Here is a 16,075-nt window from a genome sequence, read left to right on the forward strand (position 1 = left end):
GGCCTAAGTACATACTTTGTAAGTTGATTGAAATTCAATTTATGATGAATCCTTGCTAGGATCATTAAATGTGTTTTCAAAAAGGAGCAGAGAATTAGGAGCAGCCTACAGCATTGGGTTTATGTATTAATATTATTTGCATATTAAGAGTGATGTAAAGAAAGAAATGTGTTATTCTTTATAACAAAATTTAATCTGTGAAGTTAAATAAGAGATTTGCACTTTTAAGCAATCTATTTGGGGAAAAAAAAATCACATAACATTTGAATTGGAATGTGCAAGGTTGTGCCCTGTATTTTCTTCTTCCCCTTTATTTGCTAATTTTTTAAGTTAAACTTTAAATAAAGTCAGTAATAGTTTGTTTAAAGGTACATATTTTAGAATTCTCTATTACTAGTGATTGGCTAGTTCTTGTGTCAAAGTAGTGAACAAAATTGTAAGATATTACTTAGTGGAAGTCTTTGATTAATTTAACTCTATTCTATGCTGCCTAACCTAGGTAGAACTGAGAGAGTATAACTAAAGAATTAATAAGCTATTTGAAGATAAGGGCTTACATCCCCATATAGAGTACAATATTTTGTAGGAAATTGTTAGGGTGTGTTGAATGAATACAAATAAGAATGGATTATCTGGAAACATTGTTAATTTCATTGCACATAGCATTTTAGAGGTATAGTCGCGTTCTTCCCTGCTTTGGGTGAAAATAATAACAATAAAGGATAGCAAATTTAGTTAAAGTACTGGCCTGGGGCTATAGAACTGGTCATGGTTCTGGCTCTATTAACTAAATGATAGGTAATCCTCAGCAAGTCAAAAAAGTAGCTTTTTTTTTTAATATTACAATATCTAGTCATCTGGTAAGTTTTAACATTTTCATAATGTCTTATTACAATTTTTACAATAACCTTTGTTTATGAATTACTAAAAGCATACTACAGTGTGTGGAGGGCCTTCCAGGCAGAAAGATGGAGAAAGCATGTTGTGTTTGAGAAAGTAAGGTAGTGTTCTGTGACCAGACTGCTAGGTGCAGAGTTATATGTGTCATACAAGGTGAAGGTGAAAGTTATAGCCAGCGACTGGTTTGGTGTTGATCCTATAAGTGATAGGAGGTGGGGACAGAGAGAGAGTCAGGAGCTTTTAAAATGTTATAAGTTGAATAGTATTAATAACATCTCACATTTCCTTTAAGAAGATAAATCTGGTAGCCTAGGCAATAAATGGCTAGATCTTGAACTAAGGTAGTGGCAATGGAGTTGATAAACAGGGGAGGCCTGCAAGGAATATTGAGGAGTTAGAATCACTAAGACTTGGCAGGAGAAGGAGGAGTCCAGGATGGCTCTTGAGTTGGGTTTTAAGCACCTAGGATGAAAGTCATGGTTTATTCCTAGACTTCAAATGGTATGAATTTTATATCAAGCAGAGATAACAAAAGAGTGTAATGTGAAATTTTCCCAACTTTTTGTCATATCAATGTTTAATTTCATTGCTTTTAAAAAATGCATTCAGCTGAATTTGTAGCAATAACAAATGCAACAGATAAATCAAGATCTAAGACTACATGGAAATTGTGAAAGATATGAAAAATCTCTAATTCCACATCATCATTAAAAAATTTAAGTTGTGTGGTTTATTCTTAAAAACAATAATTAAAACAGAGAACAACTTCCCCTAAAAAACAATTTTATGAAACTGAAGGAATGGACTCTGTATTAAGTATTTCCAAAGAGTTCCTGAGACCAAAAATGGTGGCCCTTCTTTTCCAGCAGCTGGAACCCAAAAGATCTTGAAACCAGTCCTGAAAGGCTTGCTCCTATGCAAGAAATCCTGGTGGCTTTTGAGAGGAAGATAGAGAACTATTGTGGAAAATTTCAAGTGGTAGTAGAGGTGAGTCACTGACATGAAGAATTTATCCAGGGACTACAAATATTCATTTCTCTTTTTAAAAAAGAGATTTTTTAAAAAATAGGCATTCAGCTGAAAATAACATTTTCAGTTGAAAATCTTAGTCTTCATGTTTTAAGATTTTAATGAATAGTAGATAGTAGAGCAATTAGCTCCCTAACCCCCACCTTAATACATTAAAATTTTAAGAAGCTTTCAGTCTTCAGCAACAATAGTGTTTCTATGAGAAGATGGTGATACTGGAAAAACGCATGGTAAATAATTGCTATATTTATGCTTTGAATGTATTTTAATTGTAAGATCTGCTTGGATGAGTTTTTTTAAATGTATACATTTGATTTGATTCATTGCCTTTTTGATTCATCAGAAGACTTTTTTCTCCTTGGTAGAAGGAAGTCCCATTGCTCTGATTCAGATGCTGCTTGGATGCGCTACCTAAGATCCCTCTAGATAATATTTTATTTAGAAACTAAAACTAATAAACTAAACTAAGCAGAATTAATATAGCCCCCCTCTAATCATTTTATTCAGTTCTTCGTAATAGACAATATATGGATATGGTCCAAACCTCAAAGGGTACAAAAATGTAAATAGAATACTCTCTCTCCTACTTCTGTCCCTGAGTCATCTAGTTTCCCTACATATAAGCAACCACATTTATCAGTTTCTTGTATATTCTTCCTGAAACTTATTTTTATTTTTAATGTTTTTTTTAGAGACAAGGTCTTGTTCTGTTGTCTAGAATTGAGTGTAGTGGCGCGATCATAGCTCACTGCAACCTCCAACTCCTGGGCTCAAGCGATCCTCCTAGTTTAGCCTCCCAAATAACTAGAACTACAGGTGTGTGCCACCATGCCCGGCTAATTTTTTTTGTTTTTTGTAGAGACAGGGTCATACTATGTTGTCCAGGTTAGTCTTGAACTCCTGGACTGAAGCTATCCTCCCGCCTCAGCCTCCTAAATTGCTGGGATTATAGGCATGACCCACTGCACCCAGTCTCTTCCTGAAATATTTTATGCATATATACACAAACATGTAAGTGGTGTGCATTTTTATATTCTTACACAAAATCTTTTGACTTAGAGGTAAGGTTCTTGTTTTCCTGAATCTATTCCTCAGAAAATTGGGTGGAAGAATTTTGCTTTAAATAGTTTTACCTTTCTTCCCCCATGTTTAACATAAACATGTAGCATCCTTCTATTACACTTCAGTGTTTAAGATTTGATTTATTATTATAATATCTTGGAGTTGCCATTGGGAATGTAGAAGACCTAATTGGAACCTAATCATTTGCATATCTGCTATTCTGTTATCTTTTCCACTTATCTCATTTTTTAAAATAACCAGTAAACCCTAAAGGGCAAGTCAGTATACATATACAAATCTGTGAAAACTATGCAGATAGCTTCCTGAAATAACACATTAATATTTTAATATAAATTTTAGTTTTACTGTTAATGGCTGTCAACCAGGTACTTCTTAGCATTTGAGGGACAAAGTTCAGGAAACATTGCAGGGACAGATAGGAGGAAGGTACTGAGAAAAAGGGGAGATGCACAAAGAAGGGAGGTCCAAGCAGCCACGTTTACTAGACATAGCTCCTGAGCCTGGAATAGACTATATATTTGGCTTTAGTTGCTGGGACAAATGTACCCTGAAGTAGTTTTATCACTTAGAGAGGTCTGCTTTCCAAGATTTTGGAAGCTTAAAACAGAAAAAAATTGGACAAGTCTTATTCTCAGGGTAATGAATTAGTAACTTGGAATTTCAGGTGGCCTGTCATTTATTTTGCCTTTTATTATGTTTAATTATTGTTTCCTGATACTGACAGTGGCTCAAACTTGGGCACATTTTGTTTCTCTCTGTTTCTGTTACCTTTTATCTTCAGACATTTATTTCAAGGGTCTGTTTTCAGTAAAAGCAATCCTTCCATTTTTTTTACCCTAATTTTGAGATGAAGCCTAGTTTATTAAGTAAATAAATATTACTTAAAATATTTTTAAAGCAAATTTAATAGAAACTTTGACTTAAGTAATTAAGAGTCTTTCTCTTCCCTTTTTCGTACTTGAAGTGTGAGAGAAAGAAAAAAAATACTGATAGGGAATGACATGACTTTTCTAAAGCTAAAGAATTTTCAAAATTACTAATATCTTTGAATTTTTAATAGCTTATTTTCTACATTTCCAAGTATCTCTCCTATTGGAGAAATGAAAGTAGGTTTGGAAAATTAAGTGTTTCAGAATGATGCTAAGTAGTAAGATAATACTTAGGGTCTGGCTTGATTCACAGGAACTAGATGGTAGAAATTCAGATAGCTAGTTCATTACTCATAACTTACATTTCCTATTGGTTACAAATAATTAAAAATGTAAAGCTTACTTTTTCTTTCAAATGAAGTATATATCATTTGTCATCCCATTTTATTTATTTATTTATTTTTTTGTAACCAGTCTGCTTGACCCAGCTCTGGTAAAGTGCATCCTTAATTGCCAAAGAATAAGCAACTAAAATTCTCCTATCAGTGCATTTGCTAAATCAGTTTGGTTGAGAGAGCCTAAAAGAAAAGGAATAATGTTTCAATAACAACAGTGATGTTTTAATAATTGGAGGCAACACTTTTGTGGTGAAATTTCCTAGATACTTACTTTGACTAGCTGCTGCTTGGTGGTAAGGATTGGGAGTGAAGGAATTGGATCCTGGTCTCATTTTGTTTCCTAGCAGAATAATCATATAATCTCTTTGTGTCTCAATTCCTTATCTGTAAAATGAAAACCTCCAAAGCAAAGAGCCTGGGGTTTGTAAGCTGTGCAGGACATAGTCCCAGTTCCACTGGATGAAGCTTAGGATATTTAAACTACTGATGGCTGATGTTCTATCAAGAGTTGCATCATGTAGACTGATAATCTTAGGCCTGTCACTTAGCATCTCGCAGGTTCAGTTTTCTTTCCTGTCAAATTAGGGTAATAATATCTATCTCAGGGTTGTTTTGAAATTTAAAATTGTAAATACATATATGTTAATAAAGTGTTGAAGCTAGTGCTTGTCACTATAGCTGTTATGCTATTTTCATTATTTTTTCCTGCCAGTTACTGGGCAGAGTTTGCTCTTCAGGGCCAGTAGAATACATTTTCGTAAGTGTTCTGTAGGATGCCTACCTGTAGTGTCTAGAAAACTTGCGGTCAACTAATTTGTACCATATTCCTTATTACCTTCCCAAAATGCCAACTCCATTGTTTTCCACCTCGCCCTAACTGTCTTCTACAAATTGCTCAACGTTTCCTCTCCACTGATCCTTCCACTGCTGACTTCCCTCCCACCCAGATTCTCTATTCTACTTTTTAGAAACTTAGAAACTAAGCTTACCAATAACCTCTTTATCCTCACAAAATGATCTCTTTGCTTCTGTGATGTCATTGAATCCTTGTTTTCCCCAATCTCAACTGAAAAACACACACATCCACCGGCATCCAGTCACTTTTGGCAGTGGTCTCCTGTAGAAATGGCTCATTATTTCACCTCACTTCTCCCTTTCAGATTTGTATGCTACTATCTAATTGTGATGGATAACATCACTAGAACATTGTTTAATAATTTGGTATGATGTAAATGTATTTCTTATTCATAATTACTTTTTATTTTACCAAAATAAAATATTAATGACCTTCATTAAATAAATGTGTACAGTCATATTCTTTGTATGTAAGATATTGCTGACTGTAAGAGCACATCCATTTTATGGACTAATAAAAAATTATCAGTTATTAGACACCATCAATTTTGAGATGCATTCCTATTTCTTAGGTTGTTAATATGTGAAAAATGTAAATGAGGATTGATGAGTTATGGTATGTATGATAGATACTGTTTTTAGTCATACTATTTAAAATTTCTATGTACTGTTGCTTGCTTGATAGAAACTTCAAATTTTCTTACTTTTGCAGTTTCAGTGAACTATATCTACTTTATGCTTCATTACAGATGTTGTGCAAACTAAGAGGCATTTTTTTTCTTGGTCTAGTTCTTTCCAAATGTTTAATGTCTTTATGATTACATAACTTGATCATTTCTGCTTCCAAATTCCCATCATGGCACAAAGATGCAGCATCATTTGGGTGCTTGAGATGGAAAACATTTTTTTTTGTTTTCAGGAAGAGTGAACTTACTGAAAGTTTCTCAGCTATTCTATCCACACATAGAATTACACATTTAGCTCTGCTTATACTAACTTCATGCTAGTATCTACTTTGACACAATAGAGCCCTCTGACCACGTGCTGTTAGTTCACCTTTTACAATTTTTTCCCTCTTACACAGTTTTGAAGCTCAAATTTATTTTGCCTTAGTTTCTGTTTCATCTCTAGAGCTAAATGATAGAAACCCTTAATTCTGTTTCATTTATTATCCCTTTTACTTCCCACCCACCCTGTTACTTCACTTGCTCATTATCTCTAGAGGAATGACTTAAAAATCTGGTTTACTCTGCAAGAATACGTACATTGAGGTGGGGTAGAATATATACCCAGAAGTGAGCATATATTGGAATTTTGTACACCTTAAAACTCTCAGTTGGGAGAAGTCACTATATTTTTTGTTTGAAGGAAGATGGTTCTGTGTACATTTGAAGGCTACAACTTAAGGTAGCTAATAGATAATGTGTTAAACCTGGGTTATCTTCTCATGCGTGTAGGAGTGTGTGTCTGGGAAATCCGGAAAAAAATTATAAAAACTGATCTCTTAATATTTTATGAAGCTCTATGTCAATGATGTAATATAATATTATAATGATTTGTTTGTAAATCTTACATTTAGTTTCTAATGTAATAGAATATCAAGGAAGTACTGTTTGGCTAGTCATTACTCATAGATGATACTGAAACTTAATGAAACTGGTTGAAATGATTATCAAATTATTTTATGCCTACAGAGCAGTGGTTCTTACCTTTGGTGTTCATAGATTTTAGGGAGGAGATTCTATGAACTTCTGAAGTTGTATAAAATTTGACTGTTAGACACAGTATTTTTTGTATGGTTTTGTAGGGAAGCCCCCCTCAAAGGGGTTAATAACCCCAAAGAAATTAATCCACTTCTGTAGAGTTCTAGGTTAGCACTATTTCTCTTTATCTGGTCTCCATTGTGATCTTGATTGTAAATCATGATAATCCCAGGGTATTTTGGGGCTATTTCAAGGAAAACTTGATCTTGAGTTGTTATTACTGGAAATGGCAGCATTGTCAAGTGGTATATTTATAAAAATAATAATACTGCCCACAAATTACTAGGGAATTTACTTTTAGGAGGTAGTGAGTGTAAAGGTGGTATTGTTGTCACAGAAAAAGACAGAAAACCATAGATCTACGTATGTTGAAAAATGTGAAGGATTAAAAATAGGCTTCTATTTTGAACTTGAGTAATTTCATGTTGTGATTTAAATTATTTTTCTAAAGAGATGAATGTATGTTGGAAATAATAAATGTTATTCAGTATTTGTGTATATATGTGTGTATGTATATGTATGTATGTATAGGAATAACTTTTACATGTTCGTGTGAGTAATAAAAACACTTGAATTTTTTTTTTATTATAGTGCATGCAAGATATGGGAAATACTAAAGCAAGACTACTCTACGAAGCCAATCTTCCAGAGAACTTTCGAAGACCACAGACAGATCAGTATCCTTTAAAACTTATTTGTTTTGGGCTTAAAAATAATTAACTCATTTTTACAGTTCATATTTTATCTGTTAGTATTTAGGAAGATATAAGCTATATCACACTGTTGTTCATACAGATAGAAATTGATTTGTCCTGAGTTGTGTTTGTATATAGTAAGTTTTTATCTGATATTTTAGTGTAATTACAGATAGTCCTCAACTTATGATGATGGTTTGACTTTGATTTTTCATCTTTACTATGGTATGAAAGTGTTAGGTGTTCAGTAGAAACCATACTTGGACCACCCATGCAGCCATTCTATTTTTCACTTTCAGTATAGTATTCAATAAATTACATGAGATACTCAACACTTTATCATAAAAAAGGCTTTGGTGTTAGATAATTTTGCTCAACTATAGGCGTAAGTGTTCTGAGCACATTTAGCAGAAACTAAGGTAAGCTATGATGTTTGGTAGGTTAGGTGTATTAAATACATTTTTAAATTAAGATATTTTCAACTTACTATGGGTTTATTGGGATGTAACCCCGTGGTAAGTTGAGGAGCATTTGTATTACAAGTATAAAATGTTATGACTGATTGTTTTTAATTGATCTCCATCTCTTGATTGGAAATGTATGTTGTTTATTTTAGACTATTATTAGAGATTTGATTTGTGAGCATCCTGAGTATTTTAAAAATCATTTCCATTAGGATATTCTTTGATCACCTTTATGTAATAATTATATTTATGTGATGCATTGTTGCATTTAAAAGACAAATTACATATTTAATGTAAATGCTGAATAATTTATGCTAATATTTACTACTGACATTCTGTCTTTGTTGTAGCTTACACAACTGTGTTTGCTTTACAAATCTGTCCTTAAGAGTGGAGAGAATATTCTTCCACAGGCATTTTATTCGGTATGTTTTTCACATTTGTTAAAGATAAAACTATTTGCTTCTATGGGATTTCTAAAACTCATATTGAAATTTGAAAAAGAAGCTTATCAAAATTATGCTGCTTTATGAATAAGATTATAAAATTAATTGTAGGTATTTAGATTCTGTCCAAAGGTAACATCTATGATTTTGACAATAAAACATAGTTTCTTAAAGATCAATTGTATATTACCCATTTTTATGGTAATACAACTTGTGTGATTTTTTTTCTTGCACAGAGATACAAGCCATTATATTAATATATTTATTTTCATATTTGGATAGAAATCTTTCAAGTTATAATTGAAAAGGTAGTAATTTGCATTTGACCTTTTCTGTTTCTCCTCCCCACGCTCCCTTCCCACAAATTTAGCAATCTGATATCCAAGACTATTTTTATTATAGAAAGATTGTAAGGTAAGAGCAGGAGGTATATTTCAGGTATAAAAAATTGTGTGAGTAAAAGTAAGGTGTGAGGAAATACGACTTTTTAGGATTTTGATGTAACAAGATTTGTTTTGTGGGGCAAGTGGCAGAAGAAGCTTAAAAGGTATTTTTGTCCAGAATGTGAAGGATTTTCAATATTATGTAGAGCAATTTGGACCTCATTTCATTGGCCTAAGTATTTGAAAACCCATGAAGGGGTTTGAAGGAGGAGAAACATTAGAAAAACTAACTTCTACCACAAGGGAGATTAGTAGGAGGTAGGAGGAGATCCTGGAGGCAGAGAGACCATGTAGAATACTAGTACAGCCCCAAAATGAGCAGTGATGAAGATCTATATCAGACAGTGGCATTGAGAATGAACAGGAAGGAATTGGAAAGATTGGAAAGAAATTAGGAAAGTAGGAGTAGTTGGACTAGGTTAAGAGTGGCTTTGATACTGAAGACACTAAGGTAACCCTAAAGTTTCTAACTTGAGTAACTGTAAAATTTATTCACTGAGAGAAGGAATTCATTGCCAGAAAGAGGATTAAGAGTTAGAAATTAAAAATAATGAGCCATGCTTCATTACTTTGGGCAGATTGAAGTGTCTGTTACAGGTATACGTGGAGTTACCTTACTTGGTAGCTGGAAACATGAGTCTGGACCCCAGAAGAAAGTGGTACAAGTAGATTGAGGATTCACTTAGCATGTAGGTGGTATAAAGTGTTAGGTTAAGTTATGGTCACCTGGGGCCGTGGTCTTTTATTCTTTTTTGGTTTTTGTTGAGAATGCTTTTTCCTTCTCTGAAAAATGAAGGCCTGTGGCTGAATCCTGGGGAAGTAAGCTTGGTATGAGGAAATATAGCCAAGCAAACGAATCAGTGTCCTAGGTGGTTGTTACCAACTTCTTACCCCTTTTTCTGCTCCTCACCCACAAGCCTGAGTTGATATGTAAGACCCCTTAAATTGAAGAATCTCCCTTTTCTAGAAGTTTTTGTGCATGGCGGGGGGTTTGGGTTGGATTTTTTGGGCTTCTCTTGACTACTATAGGGTAAGTTACTTGAGGTTCTTGAAAGTTTGCGCTTTATCCTTTATGTAGTACCTTGTGGATAAAAGTACCTTCCAAGTTATTTAATTCATCACCCTCTGATTCCATGTTGTTTTCAAATAAGCCTGAAAGATATTAAGGGAAAAACAATAGCTTCTTGGTATCCTCATTTATTGAACTCTTCTATGTATTATTAGGGTAGGTTGGTAGGAATACTATTTCTCAAGTAATTTACCATCAATTTTATGATGAACCTTAGAGAAGTAAGGTTTAATAGGGTAGTTCATTATTAGTTCTATTATCTTGGCTGATGTATTTTAATATATTTGATCCTTATCTAAATATTTCAGAAAAGATGAGATTTTCATAGTGAATTAATTAGTGTCTGATGTCTTTAAATTCTTGGCCTTTGACACAGTGAAAATATAACAGTAGAAACAATAGCTATAGTAGCTTTACTGCTTAATAAGAGTTTGCCCTATGCCAAGCCCTGAGCTTGATATTTCATTTTATGTACATTATTTTTTTTAATTCTCAGTAATTCAGTGAAGTAGGGCATAATATTTTCTTTTTCTGGGGCAATGGAAGAATGAGATGCTCAAAGAGCTATTAAGAAACATCCCAAAGCCTCTAGATTTTCCCTCCTTTATGAGGGAACTTAAATATTTAATGATAGTCTGAGTAAAGTCATTGTTGCCACATTCGAGTCTTGATTGCCTTTAAAAATAGATAGGCTTATAGTTTGGCACTCTGCAACTAGATCATAAGGTGTAGGTGAAGATTTCTACTTTTCAGTACCTGATATGATTCATGATAGGCTTTTGGATTAAGTGTATATATGTTATTGTTCCCTCAAGCACGCTTATTTGATTTTTCAAACCAAATATTACTTCTTCCAAAGCATTTACAAATTATGGTCATATTTACATGAGGTATTGAACTTTTATTGTTCACATGGTTGTAGGAACTCTTCAAAGAGGGGCTTTGTCTAAACATATTTGAGATAGATGACTACTTCTGTTAAGAGTATAAATTGACAACTCTTGGACCATGAGACCAGCCCCCCATCTAATGTAATACTGTAGCCTTTAAAAAATTACCTTAGTTATTAAAACAATACTTTTATCATTTTTTTAAATTATGAAACAGTGTGATTTAGAGGTTTTATAAGGAAGACTATTAAGAAAAGCAGCCTCCCTCCCATCATTCTGAAGCTTGTGGCTTTTTGAAAAGCCTAACATCTCTACACTTTTATAGATATAAATATAGTTGTCTCATCCCTAGAGGCAAGTGGAACCAAAGTGAGTTAAACTCATATTGCATTCTTAACAAGATTTGTCACTTTTTAAAAGCTTTGCAATTTACAAAAGTTATGCAAAAGCTACTGTAAAAGTGTAATTTCTCATGTGAGATGTGGTTAATTATAGGCTGCATGTGCTAGTGCATGACAAATGATAAAGCTTTACATTAAGCTTTTCATTATTAGGATATTTCGTCTTATCTAAAAACTTTAATTACTTCAGTTCCATGAGATCTATTGTGCACCAAAGCTAATCAGCAGTTCTTCTCCTTTGAGCTTTTCAGAATTTTACTGCTGTCAGTGCTGTGTCTGGAACTGGAAGATTTTGTTCTTTGGGAGTAGATACTAATTTAATTGTCTTTCAAATGGTATCTTTAAAGAAAGGAAAAAAATCTTAAAGTACAAACACCTGTTAAAAGATAAAGCATGTAGTAATGTTGAAATTTTTTCTGGGCTTGTATAATACCAGTTTAGTTTTGGGGACAGAAAGAAGTAAGGGTGCAGTACTGAATACTTTGTAACAATAGCCATGGGGAAGATTGTGGGATATTTTAATGTTTATTTACTAAATCCCAAATCAGCCACTTGTACTTGAATTGTTATTAATATATTCCTTACCTGATTGCCTGAAAATATTATTCTATTTTTAATTTTCTCAGTTATATTATTTATCTACATCAGTATAAGTCTTTATGTCTCAAATGACTAGTGGAGACTGAAAAATGAAGCTAAATATTTGCTTATCTCCAAATTCATTGTTTCTTTCATTGTGGTTTCTCATTTACTCATCTATTTAAACTTGGTGGGATGCAAGCCATCTTGACCTTAACAAAGTAGTTGCTATTTCCTGTTCCTACCATCTTCGAAAAGATTTGCTTATCAAAATACTTTTATGAATAATAGAGCTAAAATTTAAATAACATTCAATATGTGCCATGCACTAGTCTTAGTTTTTTTTTAATTTCAGAATATTATGGTGATACACACATTTTGGTTACATAATTTGCTTTTGTACAGTTTGATTCAAAGTTATAAGTGTGCCCTTCACCCAGATAATGTGCATTGTACCCATTATGTATGAATTTACCCATCCCCTCCTTCCTCTCCCCCCCAACTGCTTGATTTCTGTTGAGTTTTACTTCCATATGTGCACATAAATGTTGATCAATTCATTCAATTTAGTACTGAGTACATGTGGTGTTTGTTTTTCCATTCTTGTGATACTTCTCTTAGAAGAATGGCCTCCAGTTCCACCCAGGTTGCTACAAAAGATACAAGATCACCATTTTTTATTATGGCTGAGTAGTGCTCCATGGTGTACATATACCACATTTTATTAATCCACTCATGTATTGATGGGCACTAGGGTTGTTTGCAAATCTTTGTGATTGTGAATTGTGCTCCTGTAAACATTTGAGTGCAAGTGTCTTTTTTATAAAATGTCTTTTTTTCCTGTGGGTAAATTCCTAGTAATGGGATTGCTGGATCAAATGGTAATTCTACTTTTAGTTCTTTGAGATGTCTCCATACTACTTTCCATAGAGGTTGTACTAGTTTGCAGTCCCACCAGCAGTATACGAGTGTTCCCGTCTCTCCGCATTCATGCCAACATTTATTGTTTTGGGACTTTTTGATAATAGCCATACTTACTGGATTTAGGTGATATCTCTTTGTGGTTCTGATTTGCATTTCCCTGATGATTATAAACGTTGAGCATTTTTTCATGTGTTTGTTGGCCATTAGTCTATATTCATTTGAAAAGTTTCTGTTCATGTCTTTTGCCCACTTTTTAATGGGATTTGATTTTTTTCTTGCTGATTTGCTTGAGTTCTTTGTAGATTCTGGTATTAGCCTTTTGTTGGATGTATAGCATGTAAATATTTTCTCCCATTCTGTAGATTATCTATTTGCACTGTTGATTGTGTCCTTGGCTATGCAGAAGCTTTTTAATTTGTTCAGGTCCCATTTATTTATTTTTGTTGTTGCTGTGATTTTTCATAAATTCTTTGCCTAGGCCAACATCTTTGAGAGTTTTTCTAACATTTTCTTCTAGAATTCTTACAGTTGCATGCCTTAGGTTTAGGTCTGAATTAATTTTTGTGAGTGGTGAGAGGTGCACATCCTGTTTCAGTCTTCTACATGTGGCTATCCAATTTTCTCACCACCATTTATTGAGTAGGGATTCTTTTCCCCAGTGTATGTTTTTGTCTGCTCTGTCAAAGATCACACGGCAATATGAGCATTGTTTCATATCTGGGTTCTCTGTTCTGATCCATATAGATCCATGTCTCTGTTCTTGTGCCAGTACCATGCTCTTTTGGTTACTGTAGCTTTATAGTATAGCTTGAAGTCTTGTAAAACGATGCTTCCCAATTTGTTCTTACTACATAAGGTTGCATTGGCTATTTGGAGTCTTTTCTGGTTCCATACAAAGCATAGAAATATTTTTTGTAGATGTGCAAAAAAATGACATTTGTGTTTTACTGGGGATTTCATTGAATCTGTAAATCACTTTGGGTAGTACAGACATTTTAACAATGTTGATTGTGATGATCCATGAGCATGATATGTTTTTCCTTTTGTTTACATCCTTTGTGAATTCCTTCCTCAGTGTTTCTTAGTTTTCCCTATAGAGGTCTTTCACCTGCTTGGTTAAATATATTCCTAGATGTTTTATTTTCTTTGTTGCTATTGGGAAAGGTATTGAGTCCTTTGATTTGTTTCTCAGCTTGACTGTTGGCATATATGACAGCTACTGATGTATGCACTGATTTTGTAACCTGAGTCTTTGCTGAATTTATTTATTAATTCTAGGAGTCTCTTGGGAGAATCTTTGGGGTTTTCTGGATATAAGATCATATCATCAGGAAAGAATAATAGTTTGAGCTTTTCTTTCCCCATTTGGATACCTTTGATTTCCTCCTCTCATCTGATTGTTCTGTCTAGGACTTCTACCACTATATTGAATAGAGGTGGTGATACTGGACAACCTTGTTTGGTTCCATTTCTGAGTGGCAATGCTCTCAGTTTTTCCCAATTCAGTATGATGTTTGCTGTGAGTTTGTTGTACATGGCTTTTATAGTTTTGAGGTATGTCCCATCTAGGCGTATTTTATTAAGGATTCTTATCATAAAAGGGCGCTGAATTTTGTCAAATGGTTTTTCTACATCTATGGAGAGGATCATATGCTCTTTGTTTTTGCATCTGTTTATGTGGCGAATTAAAATTCTATATTTGCATATGTTGAACCATCCTGGTGTCTCTGGGATGAAACCCATTTGGTCATGATGAATTATTTTTTTGATGTGAAGCTGAATTTGGTTTGCCAAGATTTTATTGAGAATTTTTGCATCTACATTCATAGGCGATATTGGTCTGTAGTTTTCTCTTTTTAGTGTGTCCTTTCCTGGTTTTGGTATCAAGATGCGAAGAACAAGTTGGGGAGGATTCCTTCCTTCTCAGTGTTATGGAATAATTTCTGCAATATAGGTACCAGTTTTTCTTTGTAGGCTTGGTAAAATTCGGGTGTGAAGCCATCTGGTCCAGGACTTTTTTTTTGGTTGAAAGATTTTTTATTGCTGCTTCCATTTTGGTGCTTGATATTGGTCTGTTCAGGAGTTCTCTTCCTTCCTAATTGAGCCTAGGGAGGTTGTGTGTTTCCAAGAATTTGTCCATTTCTTCCATGTTTTCAAGTTTATGAGCCTAGAGATTTTTATTATATTCAGAGATGATGTTTTGTGATGTCAGTTGTGATTTCTCCTTTTTCATTTCTGATTGAGCTTAGTAGAGACCTTTCTTTGCCGTTTCTGGTTAATCTATCAAGAGGCCTGTCAATTTTGTTTATTTTCTCAAAGAGCCAACTTTTTGTTTCGCTAATCTTATGTATAACTCTTTTGTTCTCAATTTCATTTAGCTCTGCTTTGATCTTGGTTCTTTCTTTTCTTCTGCTGAGTTTGGGATTGTTTTGCTTTTCCTTTTGCAGTTCCTTGAGATAATTCATTGGATTGTTGATTTGTGACCATTCTTTCTTTTGGATGTGGGTATTTAAGACTATGAGTTTACCTCTCAGGACTGCTTTTGCTGTATCCCATAGATTTTTTTTTAACTTGTGTCCCCATTATCATTTAGTTCAAAGAATCGTATGATTTCCGCCTTTAGCTCCTCCTTGATCCATTAGCAATAGGTTGTTTAGTTTCCGTAACTTTGTGTAGGGATGAGTATTTGTTGGAATTGATTTCTACTTTTATTCCACTGTGATCTGAGAAGATACATGGCATGATTTCTGTTTTTTTAAATTTGTTGAGACATGTTTTCTGGCCTAGGATGTGATCAATCTTAGAGAATGTTCCCTAAATTGATGAGAAGAACATATATTCAGTGGTTTTTGCATAGAATGTTCTGTAAATGCTAATCAGGCCCATTTGTTCTAGAATTCTGTTTAAGTCCATTTTTTTCTTTGCTTATTTTCTGTTTAAAGGATCTGTCTAGTTCTGTCAATGGGGTGTTAAAGTCCCTGGCAATTATGGTGCTGCTATTTATCATTTGTTTAGATTGAGTAGAATTTGCTTTATAAATCTGGGTGCTCCTGTGTTGGGTGCATAAATATTTAGGATTGTTAAGTCTTCTTGTTGAATTGCTTCCTTCACCATTATATAGTTACCATCTTTGTCTTTCTTTACTTTTGTTGACTTAGAGCCTATGTTATCTGACATGAAAATGGCTACACCCGCTTTCTTTTGGTTTCCATTTGCATGGAATATTGTTTTCCATCCTTTCACCTTGGGTCTAAATTAGTCCTTGTG

General features: G+C 33.8%; 1 protein-coding gene across 3 annotated transcripts in view; it reads left to right on the forward strand.

The window, feature by feature from the left end:
• SMAP1 (small ArfGAP 1) overlaps positions 1-16,075 on the forward strand; it is a 157,970-nt gene that overhangs the window by 54,924 nt on the left and 86,971 nt on the right. For all 3 annotated transcript variants that reach the window (XM_069489016.1, XM_069489018.1, XM_069489017.1), the window contains exon 3: positions 7,489-7,574. In XM_069489016.1, the coding sequence (XP_069345117.1) occupies positions 7,489-7,574 (86 nt within the window). The remainder of the gene's footprint in view (positions 1-7,488; positions 7,575-16,075) is intronic.

Source organism: Eulemur rufifrons, chromosome 15 (genome assembly GCF_041146395.1).
Source record: "Eulemur rufifrons isolate Redbay chromosome 15, OSU_ERuf_1, whole genome shotgun sequence".
Classification (NCBI taxonomy): Eukaryota; Metazoa; Chordata; class Mammalia; order Primates; family Lemuridae; genus Eulemur; species Eulemur rufifrons.